The following is a 20,263-nucleotide window of genomic DNA, read 5'->3' as shown; positions in this document are numbered from 1 at the left end:
AATGGGATGCAATGGGAACATCTTTGGGCTTGTTGAACTTTAGCTGGTCTCCCTTCCTGGCTGGAGCAGAAAGGTCCAGCCTTCCTGGTTGCCTGGAAGTATGCAGCTCAGAGAATATTCTTGAGTGGGAGTTTTAAGTATTGCCAGATTAAATAAATGGTATTCTTGTGTAGTATCACAGGTTGTCAGTGATGGGTTTCATGGCTTTGTACAAAGAGGGTTGTGGAAACACCAGTCTGAGGTACGAGTTCCTGGAAGTCTCATGGAGCTTTCTGTTATATTACAGTAATTGAAGTGTTGTCTGTATCTTTATGCATAAAAGCTATGCCTTTTTATTCCGGCCAAAAATTTTACACTATAAATGCATGAATACCTTGTTTGCTTGTGCTGACATCTCTCGGTGTGGGCTTCACTTTAGTTGTCTGTGCTGGATCATTAGTATTTTGCTATCGCTTGATTCTGTTTGCCAAGGAAATGAGGAAGTTGGGGTATTATTGGGTTTTTTTCTCCTTTAAAAAATAAGTTGTCAAACAGAACAGCTTATGTGTAATGGATATTTTTTTAATGTAATTGAATACTATTCCTTAATAGTTGGCTCCACAAAGCAGTGGAGAATGTTGCAGTTATTTTGTAATTATAGTTAGGTACGGTAACCTTGGAAGGATTATGTCTTTCTTTTTTTTCCCCACATTGGTAGCCGTCCAACCTGGAATTTTTAGAGCCTGGAGTTCCATTAACATCTTAGTTTCTCACCTGGATCTTGAGATGCAGAGTTCACAGATGTGCAGGGAGGTTTTCTCCTCCTTCCCCCTTGGTACAGTCATAGCGGTACTTGCCCTTGGTTACCTGGAAATGAGGAGGTCTTTTCTGACCACTTTGCTGGAGTTTCGGTTACTTCTGAACCTGATTTCTTCTGAAGTCGGGTTTAGAGTGGAAGAGAAAGAAGATGAAAGATAAACATGACCGTTTTTTTTTAACAGAAGACGTTGCATTGCACTAGAAAAGACTGTATTTCCTTACTGCGGTTGTTCATTTAAATGTTATTGCGTTTTCTAGCTTGTTCTTTGCCATTAAATTAGTTCTGTTTCCAGCCATTAGCATAATTGCCTGTGGTAAAGCACCTTCAATTTTAGGCAAGCCTTTTGCAAAAGGCTGTGAAAATAAATATGGCGAGGTGATTAAAAGTCTGATCACCTTTTTGCTCTTGTCGTTACCTCTTTGTAAGGCGGGGATGCGGAGAGACGGCAGCGGGGGCTGGACCTGGGGGTGCAGATTTTGGGGGGACACACACACACACCCCACTGGAGGCAGCTCCTGCTCGGAGGAGTTTAAATCAACCCGAGTCAAACGAGTCTCTGATGGTGAGCTGCGATTCTGCTGGTTCATCCCTTGCTGCTGGCGCTTCCGCTGCCTTTATTTCCTCACTTAAAGAGTATACAGCACTTTATCCTTATATATGAACTATAAAACTTCATCAAGCTTCCTGCGTTTTCCTGTGGCAAGCAGCGCTTCCGCTGCCTTTATTTCCTCACTTAAGAGTATACAGCGCTTTATCCTTATATACGAACTATAAAACTTCATCAAGCTTCCTGCTTTTTCCTGTGGCAAGTGATGTAGTTGAGGACCATTAAGCTTTTTTGCCTTTTCCAGAGCACAATTATTTTTTTACAGCTCCAGGTCATTGTTTTTTTTTTTTCTGTTTTTCAGTATCCTTCTTTTAAATATAAAAAACAGGGCATTGATTAGTTGTCTGAGACAAGTCTTTCTGTTGCATACGGAGTGATTCCCCTTGGATGTTGTCCTAGGTGTATGTCTAATTATGGTGCTGGTCTTATTACCTGCAAGTGTTTATCCTTAATGAGCCCTTAAATCCTTTTAGGATCAGTGCTTTCCAGGTCCCACCATAAAAAGATTGGCCCAAATTCCCTCCCTGCCACCTCCCCCAGGTGTTCAACTGCAGGGAATCGCACGGGCAGCGCGGCCTTGGGAACCAAAACCTTTTTTTCTGCCCTTTTAGGATCAAAATAAGAGCAGGAAACTCCGTCAGCAGCTCTTCCGGGGGTGAAAATGACTTGGAGGGTCCGTAAGATTTGCATAAACAAGTGTCTGTCCTCTATTGACATCTTTTTCTTCATGAAAGCGAAATAGGTCGCTCTCACCCCTGGAAGATGGCACGGCTGTTTGCGGGAGCGATGCTCCAGAATGATCTTGAACTCTCGAAGAAACGGCCCTAATGAGTCAGAGGACACGGAGATAATGGAGCCACCCAGAAAAATGCTCTGGCAGCTCTTTAACAGCCCAGCAGCCGGCTGTTCCTGCAGAAGCTGCTTCCTCCACAGCAGAAGCTTCATTGGGGAAGTACAGCCTGTCTCGGAGCCGAGTGCGTAACCACCTTTAGCTAGTTTTCTTTTTACCACATCCTGTTTGCTACAAGAGCAGATTCTGTGCTTGCTTCAGAAAAAGAGAGGTTTTTCTGGGGTCCCAGTATCTGTAATTTACACGTGGAATCCACTCTGCTTCTGGGCCAGGTTGGAACAACACGTGGGGTCCTTCTGGTGCTCCTTGGGACCTCAGGGTGGGCACCTTGGTCACGGCGCTGCTTTCGGGGGGCAGTTTTGGAGCAGATGGGGGTCCTCTGCAGCGCCTGTAACTGCCAAGCATTAAAGGGAGCGAGTTAGGTCATAATATTACTTTAGAAACAGGATTATCTTGGTTATTAAAGTTAAATGCTTTGGAGCAAACTCATTGCCAGTTACAGTTCAATGACTCTCACGTCTGACGCTGGACTTTGTGATGAACTGCATGTATCTGCTAGGCAGAGAATAAAGTTGGCTTAGAAAATTCTGGGATGTGAGAGTGAAGCATCCCACAGCCTCAGGCTCAGCCTCAGGGGCTGCGTGGAAGCTGGTGGCACATGGCAGGTTCTCAACACCCTTCTCCATTTCTCCTCTGTTCCTCAGAGCCGTTGGGTTTGGGTCTTGAGGAAAGATGAGAACAGAATTTAGCTGTTTCAGCAGCTGGTTATCCTGCAATATAAGCTTTTCACCTTGCCTAGTGAGTTACTCACATTTTTTTTTTTTTTTCCCTGAAGCTGCATCTAATTTCTGTTTCATTTTCTTGAAATTTAACACTTGTAAAAAGACCCAATTAAAAAAACTTGTAGTTGACGTAACGAGTTACAAACGTTGGGTTTTTTTTTTTTTGCCTATTTACCATCCACTTTGGTTTAGCGAGGAGTGATCTTTGGAGGGTGATTCATGTAAGTGTCTTTTATATCCCCTTCCACCAGCAGGCTCCGAGTTGGAGTCCTTCCCAGCCGGGGTGAGCGTTTTGCCATCTGTATCAGCGCTTCTTCCTACGCCTGCGTGTCTTGTGAGGGGCTCTCAGGCTTCTTATCTGCTCCCTTTATGCTGCAGCAGCAGCTAAGTATAGCTAATGTATATTCTCTTTGCTTTTTTAGCTGAGTTTCCAAAGCCAGATGAGCGTTGGGTCTTATTTTGTAGTTCCTTCTGCAGAGATGACCTCCAGCTGTGGGGAGGGACTTTTCTGCCTGCCCTCTGCACTTAGAGGGAGATGTGCTCCTGACCGCTCCGGCCGCTGCTGCTTCCTCCAGCTTTGTTGGTGACAACTTTCTGTTGAAAAAAAACACACAACAAAACCAACAAAAAACCCCCAAACCCAACAAGCTAGGGTGAGAACGGCTGAAGAGTTGTTTTTGGTTCTTTTAGGTTTTTTTGGGGCAATGAATCGTCTTTTCTGGTGCTCATTTCTCTGGTTATGGACCCGTTGTATTTCATTATTTCAGAATTTTGATGCTAATTGTTAGATGGATCTTGAGTTAAAAGCTGTTGAGAAAAACATTCTTGCTCTTCCTCTTTCTGTTACCAGTGTGGTAGCGCAGCGCTCCCCGAGATACCTAAAAATAACAGGCTGGGAAAAGTACCTCCCTAGAGCATTATTTAAGCTATTGTTTAATTTAAGCATAAGATCTATGTGCCGTTGGCATTCTGAACTAATTAAATAGTCCTCTGAGGAAATAACAATGAAAGCAATAAAACTTGGTTGGGAGTAAAGAAAAGCACCTGGGTTTTGGGCTATTAAATGAGGAGGGGATGACAAAATTATTAGCAGATCTTGTTTCTGGTCACTTTTAGCCACTTGTGAAGTCTGTGCAGTTGGGGAGGGGGGTGTGAGTGGAGGGGGGGTTGTACCAGTGGTGTTTTAGCCCCCCCATGGTCTGGCTGAGCCCTGGGGGCCACGGGGCTGATGGTGCAGGAGAGGATGGAGGACCTCCATCGGCCGATGTCTGCAGGTCCCACAGGGATGCATCCAGGTGCTCCAGGCTTCCCAGGGAAGGACGGTGTGAGTAGGAGGGGCTGCACAAAAACCTGTGCTTAAGTGTCTTAAAAACAGAGTATTTTTAGAGCCACAGTCACCTGGGGGGGCACACATTAGCTACTGGTCTAAGACCTGAATGATTGAAAGCGTCACAGCCTTGGACTTCGTGAGACTTGTGTGTTGCTGGAATAATTTCACTCTGTTCTGGTATATCAATATTAAATGTGCAGCCATACGATAGGGAAAAGAGTTACTTGCTTGGGGGGTTTCTGTAAGAGCAAGGAGACAGGTTGTTTGTTCAAGTGTTTTTATTCTGGACTTGCTTTTCTGTCCAGGGGTGGACAGCCACCATACAGAAGTAGACACCCTCAAAATTAGGAAGTAACTGTAGGAACAAAAAATGATATTTATAATACCATTTGAAGGCTAATCTTCTTCTTTCTCGTGTTAACTTCTTATTTTCAATTCAAGTTTAAACTAGAACTTGGAGTGTGGACAGTCTGCGGGAGGCCTTGGTGAATCTGTTGAGGCCGTGCTTTCCTTGCACAGTTCATAGCATCAGTTAAAAACAACACCAAAACCCAAACCACAAGTAGATGGTGGAAACTGTGCGATTGTAAACCGAAACAGAAACTATTAACGTAAGACATTTCAAGTGGAGCTGTTCCTTTACAGCAATTCTCCACTTGTGTCAACCTGGGGTGTGGACAGTGAGAAAATACCCACTCGGAGCCTTCTTAAAAACTCAGTCCATTTTGCTCTATGCAGGTTTTTGCACCAAATGAGTGTTAGTTTTAAGATCTAGTTGCTATGTCATAACTTAAAGGTTACTGGAAGCTACATTTCTTTCAACGTACTTTTATTTTGCAGCAAAATAAATGTGATACCTGCATGAATTACATCAAAGATCATTTAGAGAGATGTTGATGAGGTTTGCGCCTTCTACCTGCAGGCAGTTTCCAGGAGGTGTCTATCTTTTGTGTCACAGACAAATAGTATCCAAAGTCGCTATAAAAAAAAAATAAAATGTATGTATTCATTTTGGTTTTTCTTCTGATCATAAATAATTGAGCATTTCTTTGTTGAGATGCAGCCTGACACCCTCCCACGCCTTTCTTTGTGCAGGGGTTGGAGGTGCTCAGTTGTGTGATTTCCCAGTGGATTTGCAGATTAAGTCTGAGCTTTAAAATAGGAAAAATATGTATCTTATCATCTGGAACTTCACATAGTGGATAATATATATTAGCACTTACATATAGTGTAGTTCTTGGAAGATTTAAGTCATGGGGAAAATAGTCTTTGTCTCAGCAGAGCAGTGCAATTATAGAGTTTTTGGGTTAGATTATCAAGAATTCCAGGCAGACTAGAAATTTTAAACTCCAGAAGTAGTGTTGTAGGAGAGAAGATGAGCAAGATAGATACCGAATGTGGGGTATATAGAAATAACAGATTATACGTTATTTGAATGAAATTTCACTTGCATGTTTCCAGGTTTAAGCTTTCAGCAAACACACACACACACACACACCAGACGGCAAACCCCGAGCAGGTCCTACACAGCCTGCAGTGATTTTCTTGTGTACATTTCATAGGTTTGTTTGTTTTTCCCCAGGAAGCCTGTACGTAAACTCATTCCTTTCAGATTAGATGGGCCCTGGGGGATTTGCTCTGCCATCCCGCAGCCGCACACCTGAGGCTGCCACAGCGGCATCTCCAGCTTTTCCTTCCAGCTCCATCTGCAGTGGCTTTGCTGGCGTGGGGGGGAGATGGCATCTTGATTTTTGGAGCTTCAGATAAGTGGTGGAGGCCCTGGACTGGGGCATGGGAAAGAAATCCTAAGTTGTGAGGATGGTGAGAGCCTGGCCCAGGTTGCCCAGAGAAGCTGTGGCTGCCCCATCCCTGGAGGGGTTCAAGGCCAGGTTGGAGGGGGCTTGGAGCAACCTGGTGTGGTGGGAGGTGTCCCTGCCCAGGGCAGGGGGTGGCACTGGTTGGGCTTTAAGGTCCCTTCCAACCCAAACCATTCTATGATTCTGTGATTTCCAGCACACCACTGGTGCTGCAGCTGTGCCACAGTGGCCTCCAAAAGGTCTTTGTGCAGGTGCTACACGTGGGGCAGAGATGAGGTGGGCTCCAGAGTTGGGTCCTACTGCTTGGTCAGCTGTTCGTTGTGCCTTTATAGCTCACCACGTCCATGACTAACTTGCAAGGAAGGGTTGCAAAGACCAGTTTGGAAAGTTTCTGCTCTAAAATGTTAAAAACCCATCCTTAATATAATGCAAAGTGGGTTCCACACCAAAGATAATGTTTTCTATCTGCTTGTACCCACTTGAGCTTTCTTCTGATGGAATGTTCTACTTGTGTATGGGCAGTGATGGTGTACAAGCTTGATTTCTCCCTCCTCCCCCCAGTTTCTCAGTCAGTCCGAAACAGTTGCACTCCCGTGGCATTTTTATCAATGTGTAACAATTCACAGACCAATTAAGCCTCTGAACACCACTGTGAAATAGGTAAATATTAGTTTTCCATGTCTGTAATGTGGCGTAATAACAACTTTAATGAGATTTACCTGCATAGCTCTGTACTAATAATGAAGCGGGTTCTCTGGTCCTGCCAGCGCTACTCATTCATCTCAGTGGGACAACTCATTAGTACCAGGAGGAAAGCTCAGGAACCAGGAGCAGAGTAAGCAGGATCTAAATTACTGAAGCTCTTAAGCCTGACTTTCAGCCGTGCTTTTAAGAGATAGAGCCGTTAGAAAGTCGCAGAGCAGGGGAGCTGGAGAGCTCTGGCTATCAATTATCTCATTAATTCATTTCTAGAGCAGAGACCAGACGTGGATATTTAAGCCTTTCAGGTGCTTTTATTGTTCTATACCAGTATCTGTCCTATAAAAGTACAATGCATAATACACCTTGCAAACCCTCCCCAGGGAGCTGGGCCGTATTTGTGAGGTTCTTGCTCCAGGACGTCACTTGTTGCGCTGTCAGGAGGTGAGTAATGGACCCCATCAGACCTCGAATCCTCAAACTCTGGAGGGGAGCAGAGCAGAACCTTGTAGGGAAGTCGCTTCGCTCTTTCCTGGCCTCTTTCCACCAACAGCTTTATGTCCAGCCACTGCCTCTCTAATATTCTGCTCTCCAGTGTGCCTGTGGTGGCACAGGTAGGGTCAGAAATATGCAAAACGGTTTCTAAATGTTTCTAGATCCTTCTGTCAGTAATCTTTTTGATTAGAAGGGGAAGGAATGTGAAGAGAAGTAGAGCCATCTGTTTCTGAACCTCCAGCTCTCAGCAGATCTCTTCTTGGAGTGCACAGAGGGAACCAGAGCAAGGCTTTAAAATTGAGAATCATCCGTGCTCTGTCGCTGTTGTTTTAGTGGTTTTGCTCCTCTTTACCTGACGAAGTGCTGTGCGTGTTTACTACGGGGTTTGTGTTTTGATTTGAACCCCAGTAGATGGTTAAATGTGTCTTCCTGGGTGCTGTTGCAGAGCAGTTTGATTCTTCGCCGTGGTTAAGATACCGAACAAATACTGGCTGGGGTGAGCACTGGCATCAGAGGCTCAAGAATGCTCTTCTGTTGTGAAATTAGTCCGTGTCTTCATTAAACGATCCCATCACCTCCCTCTCCTCCAGGAAAACACACACACACACTTGATCCAGGCCCTGTCAAGAAGTAGAAATACACCTCCCAGTGCACTCGGGGTGGTCAATAATTCATAGCGGCGAGCGGTTCGGAGCTTGGAGCACGTCAAAAGGAAGGAATGGTGTGCTTTTCAATCAGGGAGGGGTATCAGCTTGCCTTGGGTCGGTCATTTTGAATAGTTGTATAATGGCAAAGCACTGCCCGAGAAAATAACAACTGTCACGTCACTCGTGGGGACTGAATATTCTCGTGACGTGGGGGAAGAGCCGATACAACAAATACCAACCAACCATCATGACGTTTTTAAGCTGCTCGTGCTTGTTAGCTCGCTAATAGCTTGCTGGTGGCTGCTAATGCCACTTGCAAACGTGGTGGGAGTTTCTTTTATTTACGAGTAGAAAAAAAAAAACCAAATCCTGAAGTGCTCTGTATTCCTTGATGAGCTTTAGTGAAGGAATTTAATGACCTTCTTTGCAATAACTGATTGAAATGGAATCATTTAGTGATTTTAGCTTTGTTTAGTGGTATTAGTCCTCTTTTAGAGTTACCTTTTTCATATGTGCAAGCCTTTTGTTCACCTTTGGTACGTTGAATGCCTTTGGTAATCCACCCTCAATGTATGTACAGATCTCCTGTAGTGGGCTGGAATTCTGCATGTAAAGGGAGACCAGAGTATGGAAGATTTCTACTGAATGTGTTTCAGATACAAATTTTCCCTGTTCTTTTCTACAATTATTTATTACTCATTCAATATTCAGAGGGGCATTTCACGAGGGTCTTGAGATGATCCACGGTGGGGTTTTCTTTCCAGGCAGAGAGATCCAGTGGCAGTAGCAGTGGGTGAAGCACAGACATCACTTTTTTTTTTTTTTTTAATGATTTACAGCTGCGTGTTTAAAAATAGAGCACATTCTTCTTTTCCTGAGAAATCCTTTTATCATTTGAATTGCTGTGCCACCATTTGACATCTTGACAAGCTGCTGGTCCTACCCTTTGGAGGTGCTGAAGCCCTGGCTGCTGTCAGGGGAGGTGGAAGGGTGTTTACTCCTCTGAAACACAGACTTTAATCCACCTCCAGTATTTTTTTTGCTCCGAAATGCTTTTCTGGGCTCGAAGCAGGATAATAATCTGCTCTCACTACGATGTGTGTGCTGAAGGAGCAGCACAGCTCCTGGGCTGACCAGGATTTCACACGTCGGTGATTCCACTGGGTGAAAAACTCATGGAAAAATATGCCTGGAAATACAGATTTTCTTTGAAGAGGCTTGAAACTTTTTAGCCAAAGTTTATTTTCATCTAATGATTTATAGACGTCATTAAACGAGCTACCTGGCAACTTACAAGCTAATTTTGAGCTCAATTTGATTCTGTTCTGGAGGAATTGTTCTGTGCTCCTCACCATTGTGTGCGAGTCCCATCTTGTGAAATACAACTTCTTCTTTTACCCTGCTTTTTATGTGCAGATATAGATTTTTAATTTGTTATGATGCATTATTTTTTAATGAAAAGTGAATGTATATTAGGCTCTATTAGGAAAAAATAGGTTAAGGACAAACAGCTCATAATTGGAAAGCAAAGGAGTGAAATCTGTGGTGCCTTCTGGGCTGGGAGGATTTTTGTGGCTTCGTACCTCCCCGGCGCTGTGATTCCTACGCAGACGAGTTGTTCCTGGGGAGTAGCAAGTCTTCTGGAGCTTTTAGGTGGTCTTAATTATCCTGTGCTATGGCAACTGCGTGCGTCTGCCACACAGAAGGAGATTTTGAACTTGACTGGGTGTTCTCTAACAACTGCAGGCTGGTTTGAATTGCAGTTTTTATATGGTTTAATAATAGATCTTTGCCCCCTATGTTTAGTGTCTGAGACCCTGATCTGCTCTAGGTGCCCACAGAGGGCTCCTTGTGGTACTTGAGGCAAATGAAATAAAATGGGATAAGACACAAGATGGCACGTTGGGAGGAATGGGGTGGTTTTCCAGCAGAAAAGCTGAGCATGGTTCTGTGTTTCTGGTCCTGGCTCCCTGTTGTTCAGAGGCCACAGACCACGGGGGGGGAAGAGCTCAGGGGTCTCACACAGTGGACCTTCATTGCTGAGGAAGTTGGGGGGGTTCAGCCTGGAGAAGAGAAGGCTCCGGGGAGACCTTAGAGCCCCTTCCAGTCCCTAAGTGGCTCCAGGAAAGGTGAAGGGGGGTCTGTTTATCAGGGAGGGGAGTGATAGGACAAGGGGTGATGGTTTTAAACTGAGATAAGGAGATTGAGATGAGCTAGTAGGAAGAACTTGTTTGGTGTGAGGGTGGTGAGAGCCTGGCCCAGGTTGCCCAGAGAAGCTGTGGCTGCCCCATCCCTGGAGGGGTTCAAGGGCAGGTTGGAGGGGGCTTGGAGCAACCTGGTGTGGTGGGAGGTGTCCCTGCCTAGGGCAGGGGGTGACACTGGATGATCTTTAAGGTCCCTTCCAACCCAAACCATTCTAGGATCCGGAGGTACCAAAACTTTGCCTCCAGGTGAGGGCAGATAGTTAAAAAACCCATAAGGTCCCTTCCAACCCAAACCATCCTAGGATCCAGAGGTACCAAAGCTTTCCCTCCAGGTAAGGGCCCTTGCAGATGGTTAAAAACCCCCACAACTGTGTTTAAACAAAAACATACAGTAGTTTCACTGTGGTGTGTGGGTTGGGTTGTGCTGTCCCTCCAGGCTGTCCCCCAGTTCCTTTGGCCATTTTGCACAAGAGGCTTCTCTGGGGACGAGGTGTCCCCCGTGCAGATGTCCTTCTGGCCGTGCTCCTCTGGCTTCTTTACACTGTTGCCCAGATTCAGCCAAATAAGAAAGATCAGGAGGGATGTAGGAGGGAGACCTTAAAGTGCCCTAAATGAGGAGAAATCCTGGTGTTTGCCCGGTTTTTGGAGCACCAGGGCACATTCCCAAGCAGAAGGCTGGAGCTTCGTCTGCCAGGAGCCGTCGGGAAACGAGCCTGGGCTGATTGTGGTGCAGATGTCACCACTTATTTGTTTTTCATTATTCCGTATTTATACACAGCACATTTAGTTGGGATTTGGAAACAGCTTGATATTTTTGTTTTCTAATTTGCTATTTTGCCTACTAGAAAGAGTCGACATCAGCATTTTGGACCACGTTCAGGTCTGCTGTAAATAGATGCAGCTTCCTTTCAATCAGTGACATTGTGAACGCTTAGATCAGGGCTAAACGTGTCTATTTTTAGCTCTCTGCTGTCTTACCTAGTCGCTTCTGTTTGTTTTAATTAGATTTTTATTTACTCCTGTTAAAAGGGTATTTGAATCAGATACTAATAAAATCCCAGTTCGAATTAGATCAGTCCTTTTCGCCAAGGTTTGTTTTATTACGGAGTTCTTCATTAATTTTTTTCTTTTTAAATTATTATTATTGTCTCGTGCTCTCAGCTAATTGACATTCTCATGGAGATAGGGTGTTAGGAGCACAGGGGTGACCTTTAGACAGCAGGAGAAGGCAGAATAAGGCCAGTGCCCGTCCCTGTGCCCGGCTCCATCCCTGTGCCTCCTGCTTTAATGACACTAACAGCACGGCAGGAACATGGCAAGGAACTCGTTGTAAAATGAGAAGGGGGCTTTAATCCCGACAAGTGGAAAGGGCGGCATTTCTTTATTCGAACTGCAAGAGAAGGGCTCTACATTGCAGGTTTTTTCTTTTTAAATTATTATTATTGTCTCGTGCTCTCAGCTAATTGACATTCTCATGGAGATAGGGTGTTAAGAGCGCAGGGGTGACCTTTAGACAGCAGGAGAAGGCAGAATAAGGCCAGTGCCCGTCCCTGTGCCCGGCTGGCAGCCTGCCTGGGGCTGCTGTCCCCTCGCCCAGTGGTGGCAGTGCCATCCCCGTGCCTCCTGCTTTAATAACACTAACAGCACGGCAGGAACATGGCAAGGAACTCGTTGTAAAATGAGAAGGGGGCTTTAATCCCGACAAGTGGAAAGGGCGGCATTTCTTTATTCGAACTGCAAGAGAAGGGCTCTACATCGCAGGTTTTATGTCTTTTTTTTTTAAAAAAAAAAACCACTCTGCTAACAAACAGGTGGTTTTAAGGTGCTGCGTGTTGACAAAGCCATGCCCAGTTCTCGTCCTCTCAGTGGGAACCACTGAAAAGAGTCCGGCTCCCTCCTCCTTCAACCCTCCCTTGAGATACTTGTAGGCATTGATAAGGTCTCCCCTCTCTCCTTTATGTCTTTCTTTTTTTTTAAAAAAACCACAATCTGCTAACAAACAGGTGGCTTTAAAATGCTGCGTGTTGGCAAAGCCATGCCCAGCTCCGTTGGTGCCAGTATTACTGTGTGGTCCCCTTTTGGGGACATTCTTTGAGTTGAACCCAGATGGATACAGCCCTGAGGACATCATTCTTACTGCAGAGCTGAGGCTGCGACGAGGTGCTGGGTTTGCCTTACACCAGGGCAACAGCAGAGGTGGGAATTCAAAATTTGATAGATGAAGAGTGTTAAATGGATAAAGGTGCCTGCCCGGGGTGGCCCGGGATGAGCTGCAGGCTTGTGGGGGGACGGGCACGTAGCCATGGGTACCTGCTGGCCACGTGGTGGGAGAAGGGTGGTGTGAGCTGCTTGGAAACCTCACGTGGAAGTGAGAAGTGATGAGGGAGGCTTCTTGGGGTAATAAAATGGTATAATCCATAATCAGCTTGTAAACGTGGTCCCAGTGGCCAGGCTGGGCTTGGCAGAAGTGTGTGGGCTGGTCACCAGCTGCATTTCTGCTCTCTGCCTGAGCCTGGCCCAAAAAGTGCTGAATTTGGGGAATAAAAGGCAGGTCTTACCAATCGAGGCGTGGGGTGGGGACTTGCTGTTGAGTTGAGAGCCATGCAAAAATTTCATGCAGATTTTCTGAAATCATGCTAGAAAAAACATAATCTGAAATAAATATAGAAGCAAAAAGTATGTTCTCTTTAAAAAGAGATGGGATGATTTAATTCCCTCGCCTTGTCCCCTCCAAGCTGGTGAGAGGGACCTTGTCCTTTTGGGGACGAGCTCTGGCCCGGTCACTCCAGTGGGAGCAGGTTTTCTCCCTGGAGATCCCTGGAGCTTGGCTGCTCTCCCCATCTCCCCATCCCTACCTGGTGGCCAGGGGCCAGTTAAGACTGAGCTGGGAACCTCGTTTTTATCCCTCGTCACCAGGCGTTTTGTCTTAGTAATTGGAGTTTGTGCAATTAATGGCATTTGGCAAACTCAGCTGCACGGGATTGTCCATAAAAAGATAATGGGAAAGAATTATTGTCCAGACACGGGGAAAGCAGAGCCTTGGAGCTGGGTGCTGTCTCGCTCGTACGTATCATTGATACCATCCATCACTTTGGTGTTACCAGAAAAAGCTTTTAAAAATATTTTTTTTTTCCCCCCTTAACAAGTAGTGATCTGGTTGTTGCAGAAATCATATACTATAAAAGAAGACCTCTTTAAAGCAAAAGCTGTCAGCATCTTTATTTCCTCAATAATTGCTGGTTCCTTTTATCTGTTACTTAACGCTATCATTTTTTTAATTCCTGCTTTCTGTTCTTGGTCTTATTTTTCTGTGTGTAGTTAACTGTGCTTATTGTGCTTTTCAGAGCTTCTCCTTGAACTTCTTAAAACTACTGTCACTTATTCAATGCGGCGCCTGTCAATTAGTTTTGCTATTATCTGTGAGCTCCGGTTTCTGGTTATAATTTTTCACTCAATCTCAGAACATCAGTAAAAGAAGAGATTTCCTTGATGCTGCGGTGGAAGCGCAGGATCCGTTGGTACCACGGGAGGTTGGAACAGAAACACTTCTAGGATGGAGAACGTTAAGCTGTAATTGGATTTGGTTGAATTTGGAGCAGCGGAAAGATTTTGATTGTGGTGATACCTGGGGGCGTGGGTACCAGGGTCAGGGAGGCTGAAAATGCAAGGAGATGGAGGAGGAGTGTGTTTGCATTTGTGCTGTAAAAGAGCTAATTGTTTAAGGCAAATCATTCAATCATCATAATAATATTAATCAGGGAATAGGATTTCTTAAATGGATAATTTGCCCACAAAAATATTTTGAATTTTTCTTAATACTTAGGAGCTTTAGGTCCTTTGAGCAATCCTCTTGACTGGTAGTGGAGCTTCTGATTCTGTTTTCTTCTGTTGTAAATCTTGAGTGAAGTAATAAGGAGTCACTAAAAGCCGCTCTCATCGCTTGGCAATCTGGTTTTGTCTCTTGGCTTCCCCAGAGATTTTTTTTTTTAAATCCTTAACATCTCCATCCTCCAGGCTCCGCGAGAGCCTCTCACAGTCCCCAGATCAGTCTTCATTCCTTGTCCTTAACCATCAGCCTCAGATCAATCATCCCTGGAAGTGAAGTTTTCCTACAGACCTCCTGGCTCCATCATCCTCCTCCTCCTCCCGCCTCTCCCCAGCCCGGCCCCGGGCCGCAGCTGCCCTTCAGCATTTCCTGGTGCAGAAGAGCATCCTTCATCCAGACAGGGTGAGGAGGGATGCTTTTTGCTGCCTGTCTGACATTACTGTCATTTGGACAGAGAAAAAACCTGACTTGACACCATTTCCCCTTTTTCTCCTGAGGCAAGTGGAAAACAGATCTCATTAATCGTGACATTCCTAATAAATTAAAAAAAATCTCCATCCCTTGGCTTATCCCTCCCCAGATACGAGGTTGTGCCTGACACCCACAATTATTTTTTTTCTCCCATGTCTGCGTTGCTAATAATTTTATGCAGCCAGGGTTGCCTGATGCTGGGGAGGGACTCTGGATCAGGGAGGGGAGCCATAGGACAACGGGTAATGGTTTGAAACTGAATAAAGAGAGATTGAGATGATCATTCTATTATAATTACAATGTTGGTAACTTCATGGACAAGCGATGTTTTGTACTATAGTTTATTTTACTATAGTATTTTTTGATCATTTATTTTTTAATCATAGATTTATAACCCTGCACAGGGCAGGGGAACTCCATGATCTTTAAGGTCCCTTTGAACCCAAACCATTCTATTATAGTTACAATGTTGGTAACTTCATGGACAAGCGATGTTTTGTACTATAGTTTATTTTACCACAGTATTTTTTGATCATTTATTTTTTTAATCATAGATTTATAATTGCTGCTCTAATAATTCTGCTCATCTTCAGCGAAACCTGACCGCCAGCGTTTTCTCAGTATTGCTTCAGGAGACTATAACATATTATGACTGTTTAAAAATGTCTCAGTTCTTGTTTTGGATTTCCCTAGGGTTTTTTTTCTGCCCAGCGAGGCAGTTTGGAAGAGAGAGGTGGTGGGAAGGGGGCTGTTTCAGGCGGGCAGCATAAGCCTCCTTTTGTTCCCTCTTCTCCTCTGAACCTTGGCTTTCTCCCTGATAATGAAATTGAAAAAGTTTGGAAAATATTAAACGGGCCTAAAATGTTTGGCGTGGCATTGTTGAAAATTTGTGTTGGTGTATTTTCACACTCCTCCCACAGTTGTCTTTGTGGGTTTTTTGTTGTCTTTTGTATTATTTTTTTTTTCTGTTTGTGGGTTTTCTTGGTAAAGGGCCAGGAGCTGGGACGGCGCCAGGGATTTTTCTTTCACTGCATTCATGGCTGTTTGTGCCACTCTTTAGTCTCTTAATTACACGACTGTAATCTTCTTTGGTTCATTGTCCAAACAAAAGTTCAGTCCATTCAGCGTTATTTCGCTCGGTGCTGCTGCTGTTTCCATCATGTGTGAAATAAGAATTAACGAATTGGGTTCAGTTCCGCAAATGGCAGGTTTTCTTCTCAAAACGGGGTCAGTGTCACTTTTATGGTGGGGAAAGGCAAGAAGAGGTGTTCTCTCCCAGGGGACAATTTGTCGGGCCTGGAGGTGGGTGACTTTGGGTGGCTTTGGCTGGGTTTTGGGTGACCCTGGGTTTGGTGGGTGGGTGGGAACTCGGTCCCTCATATGATGACCTCTGGGGCTGCTTCACTCCCATCTCCTCTGCCCTAGGGGAAAACAACTTACTAAGAATATTTCCAGTAAAATAGGAACTAAGACAAGTCCTTAAAAAAAAAAGAGAAACAAAAATCACTCTAATTGCAAATTGTTTTTAAGGAATAGAAAACTTGGGTGGTTGGCTTTTTTTGGTTTTTTTTCTTTCAAAAAAGCACGTTTGTTAATAACATATTTCAAGAGTGATTCTTCTTGTAGGGAGTAATTATAAAGTTTGGAGAATCTCGTAAGAGAATCTCATAATAAGATTTCTGTCCTTATTTAGAGAAGAAAACTCAGTTTGTGTAATCTTCAAAATATCATGCTAATCAGCTAAACGAGTCAAGCGAAGAGTAGGAGTTGTCTGGTTGTAATCCCTTTTCTGGTCTTCTGATTGCAACCAAATGAACCCGGGGACCCCAGGAAAACAAGCTCTTCCAATAGGACACTTACCTTGGGATCCAGTTATAGCTAGAGGGGCTACCAAGAAGCTGATAAATGTTTTCATTGTACATAAATTAAAGCTTTTGTGTGCCTGATTAGTGGCAACAGACAAAGCAATGCTAATGGTTTTGCTTCTGAGTAGTTGGTGGGGTTTTTTCTTATTAAGGTCTGTGCTAAAATGAGGTGATAGTTGAAAGGACGTGATGTTTGTAACTGGCAGTTAAATGCTCTCCTGTACACACTGCAGTGATATTACTATGTAGTAAATGAGGTAGGTTTGGCTTTTTTGGAAAAATAGTATATTCTGGAAAACATGAGCTGTTGTAGGTGGTTGTATTATTTCTTAGTTGAGGTGACGTGCTGCTTTTTTGGGTAATATAATGTTTCTGTAAGTTCAAATTATAATTGTATTTTAATTAAAAAATATAGGTCTCTTGTGTGTATATATACATATATTATTTTTTTTAAAGTTGAAAAAGGGTGTTCTGTATCTCGATGTGTTGGATGGAGTGGGATGGAGCCATTCCCAGCCAGCTTGAAAAAGGGTGTTCTGTATCTCGATGTGTGGGATGGAGCCATTCCCAGCCAGTGCCAGCCCTGGAGTTTCTGCTCTGCCTTCTCTTGCTTTCTTATTTATTTTACTTTACACTTTTGTGGTCTTACCTCTGAAAGTTGGGTGTGATTTCGATAAGTACACAGGAATTCTAAATAAGGCAAGGTATTGCCCACTGCCATGGACTGAAAGCGTGGTGGTTTACAGCTCGGAGGGGCTTGCAGATAACCCAGACAATTAGCCCTGACAGCAGATGCCCTTGTAAAGTCAAAGGGAAGCAGGTACCAGCTCAGCCCCATGAAAAGATCATGGTTCCACGAGGTGAAGCATTAAAATGTTGAGAATGGAAAATACTCATCAGCAGGCAGCAGAGGTCATGCTTTAAATTACTTGCAAAGGAACTATAAAGATGCTCGTGTAATTTATTGTGCTATAAAACCTATTAGAGGTAACATTACCCAGTAATTCTGAAATAGTAATGCAGAAGAGGTTGCTTTTTGTCAATAAAAAGTAGGTAAATCTGTTTCAAAAAAACAAACCATGTGAATAGGATGTAGTTTTTACTCTGGGGGGAAAGAAAAAGAAACAAAAACTGATCTGTGAAGAGGAACGGGATATTTTGGTGCATTATGTAAACATCTCATAAACATCTCAGCAGGTAGAAATTGGAATATGCATAATACACTTTTGGGAGCTGAGTGGGGTTTATGATCCTTTTCTGTTGAGGATGCTGCAGAGCCGCTTGATAATCAGTATTTCTAAGCTGTGCTAATTGGGGGTACTTAACACAGGTACATACAACCCGTGATGTTACCCAGATATTTTCGTGTTTTCTTACAAGTTATGATAGGAATGATACATCTTTTTCTCTGATTTTTTTTTTTTCTCCAGGATTTTTGCTCTTTAAAGACTATTGCATGAATGAGATTGATGAAGCCGTCCCTCAGCTGAAGTTCTATGAAGAGGTAAGCGACTGGTGGTGGAGTTTTGGGGGACCCAGGGGGAGGGAGGCTGTTCTGCCCCCCAAGCCCTTGGGCAGGGGCTGCTGAGATGGGGGGGAGAGGCTTGGGAAGGGTCCCTGCTGTCCTCAGTCATTTCCACTTCGTAGTGGAATGGTTAAGTCATGAAAGATGCTATTTTATATAATAACCTTAAAGGGATAAAACCATCATTTTAAACAAGTTCAAGAGACTTTTAAAAATAGCAATGGAACTCTAATCAGATTGGTAATTTGGTACAGTATTCTTGGAGTGTATTTTATGAGAGTAGCATAGATATTTTTTTTTTGCTCTCCTACTGATAAATACTTAGTAAATATTTAAGATTTACAAAATGGAATATTTGCAGGAAAAACCTACTTAGCTCAACTTCTAACGGTGCTTTTATCTGCACATACTGAACTGCCTTTATGAAACATGAGCTAACAAAGCATTTTAAAAGCTACTGTTGCAGTTTTTGTCCTCCAAGAGTTAAGTATGTTTAGTTTTAAGGCATAATGTGTTGAAAACAAAACAATGGAAGAAAGTTACTGGAGCAGCCTCTTGCCCAGATGTTCGTTCACCACATTCATGTGCCAAAAGATAACTTGGAAAATACCGAGAGAACGATGGAAAGGGAAAGAATACCAGTAGAGATTAAAATATCTTTAGCTTTATTAATGTCTTCTATCATCAGGTACGCTCCTTGACTATGGTTCATTTGAACTTTTTGTAAGAAATGAGCTGGAATTAGGTTCACCTCAGTCTCTACTTGTTAAAAATCTCTTACACCTTAAGTTAAGCCATGTACTTTCTTGGGAAATGGGATGAGATTTTGATTTTTCACTTGTGAATCTTAGTTCTGGAGTTAAGGTAAGGAACATTTGCCAGCTTTTCTGCCTCACCTCCATGTCCTCCACTGGAGGAGGTGGCATTTCTGGTCCTCCCCATCCCTGAAGCTTCCTCCATGCCTCCAGGTGATGCCTGAGCACCCCAGTCCTGGGCACCTCTTTCTTTCCCTGCAGCACCCACCCAGAGAGAGCACGATTGATATATCTTTATATTGATATCTTTAGCTCATTAAGGTTGGCTGTGCTCCATCATCAGGAGATAATCAAGGCAGAAGCTCATACCCAAGGCAGGTGTGGATCTGTAAGGACCAATATTTTGGGGGAGCATCGTGTCCTGCCCCAGCCCTCCCACAGCCCCCCAGCACTTCTGTACCCTCCAATGGGGAAACACGAGGACTCTCCTCACTTCCTTCATTCCTTGTCACATTTATGGTGCTCTAAATAGAAATCTGTAGTTAATCCCATCCTAGGTGCTGGTTTCAGTTAAAACATGCACACGTGCTCTGAAAATGCAGCCTTTATTGCTCGGTATTAATTAGAAACGCAGCCCGAGATAACCTTTTGTCTGGATTAGCCTTAAGCTGATGATTTTAAATTTTTCTTGCTAGTGGGGTAAGAGCACAAAAGAGGCGAAGCTGGTTATCAGTTTGGAGATAAATCCTTAGCAAGATACAGTTCCCCCACTCAAATTAAGTACTCGCTGTCAATAACGAAGAATCTTTTTTCTATCGTTTTCATCTTTTTATGTACCGAAGATATCGCTGTCATAAGTAATCAAAAAGGCATGTTGTAGCAGATTGTTTAGCAAGATATTTTTAGCTGCCTCTTTATCTCTGAAACAATTTGAAATTGTATTTTTAGGTTATTAGCAAAGCGTTGCCTAAAAAGAATTTAAGTGCTTTGTCATGTACTTTTCACAAAAACCCATTAAAGATATTTAAAGAGAGGTTCATTGCGTTTTCTTCTGTGACATCCTGGAATCAGAAGCTTTTCTTTTTTTTTTTTTTTTTTAATGTATATTTGATTTACTTACTGCATTTATTACATGCAGAATAATTTGAGTACATTGCTACATTAAAAATCTCTTGATGTAGAAGGGCTCCGTACTCCAGGGATTTCACTTCACTGCAGCTTCAGTCACGATGGAGCGTTTAACTGGATGAGTGATTCATCCAGATCGGTTTCAGAAAAGGGAGGAATAAAAAAAAAAAAGAGAAAAAGAACTTCTAGAGGCTTGAAAACTAATGCGTTCAGATTTCAAGTTTTGAAAAGAGACTTTGTCAGATGCTTTTCTTGCAGTTTCTTGGGGAAGTGGTGAAATTCGTGGTGCCCCAGGACATTACCCCGGGGCCAGGAGTGCTGCTGTGGAAGCTGCTGCTGGCAGAGCTGGGTGACATTTACAAATGGTGACAGGCTCAGCTCTGCCTAGTGCTGAATTTTTTTGGCGTGGTCCAGTAGTGTCCTGTTAAATAAGGATGTAAAATCAGCTTGTGAGTACGTCAGG

General features: G+C 43.7%; 1 protein-coding gene across 1 annotated transcript in view; it reads left to right on the top strand.

Annotated features, from left to right (window-relative positions):
- The window catches only part of ADRBK2 (adrenergic, beta, receptor kinase 2), an 81,829-nt gene that overhangs the window by 19,389 nt on the left and 42,177 nt on the right, over nucleotides 1-20,263 (top strand). Inside the window, exon 3 of the mRNA XM_014944812.1 lies at nucleotides 17,823-17,896. Within this exon, the coding sequence (XP_014800298.1) occupies nucleotides 17,823-17,896 (74 nt within the window). The remainder of the gene's footprint in view (nucleotides 1-17,822; nucleotides 17,897-20,263) is intronic.

This window comes from Calidris pugnax, unplaced genomic scaffold (assembly GCF_001431845.1).
Source record: "Calidris pugnax isolate Ruff unplaced genomic scaffold, ASM143184v1 scaffold139, whole genome shotgun sequence".
Taxonomy (NCBI): domain Eukaryota; kingdom Metazoa; phylum Chordata; class Aves; order Charadriiformes; family Scolopacidae; genus Calidris; species Calidris pugnax.
The sequence above is the reverse complement of the archived record's forward strand: the minus strand, read 5'-3'. Positions and strand labels throughout refer to the sequence as shown.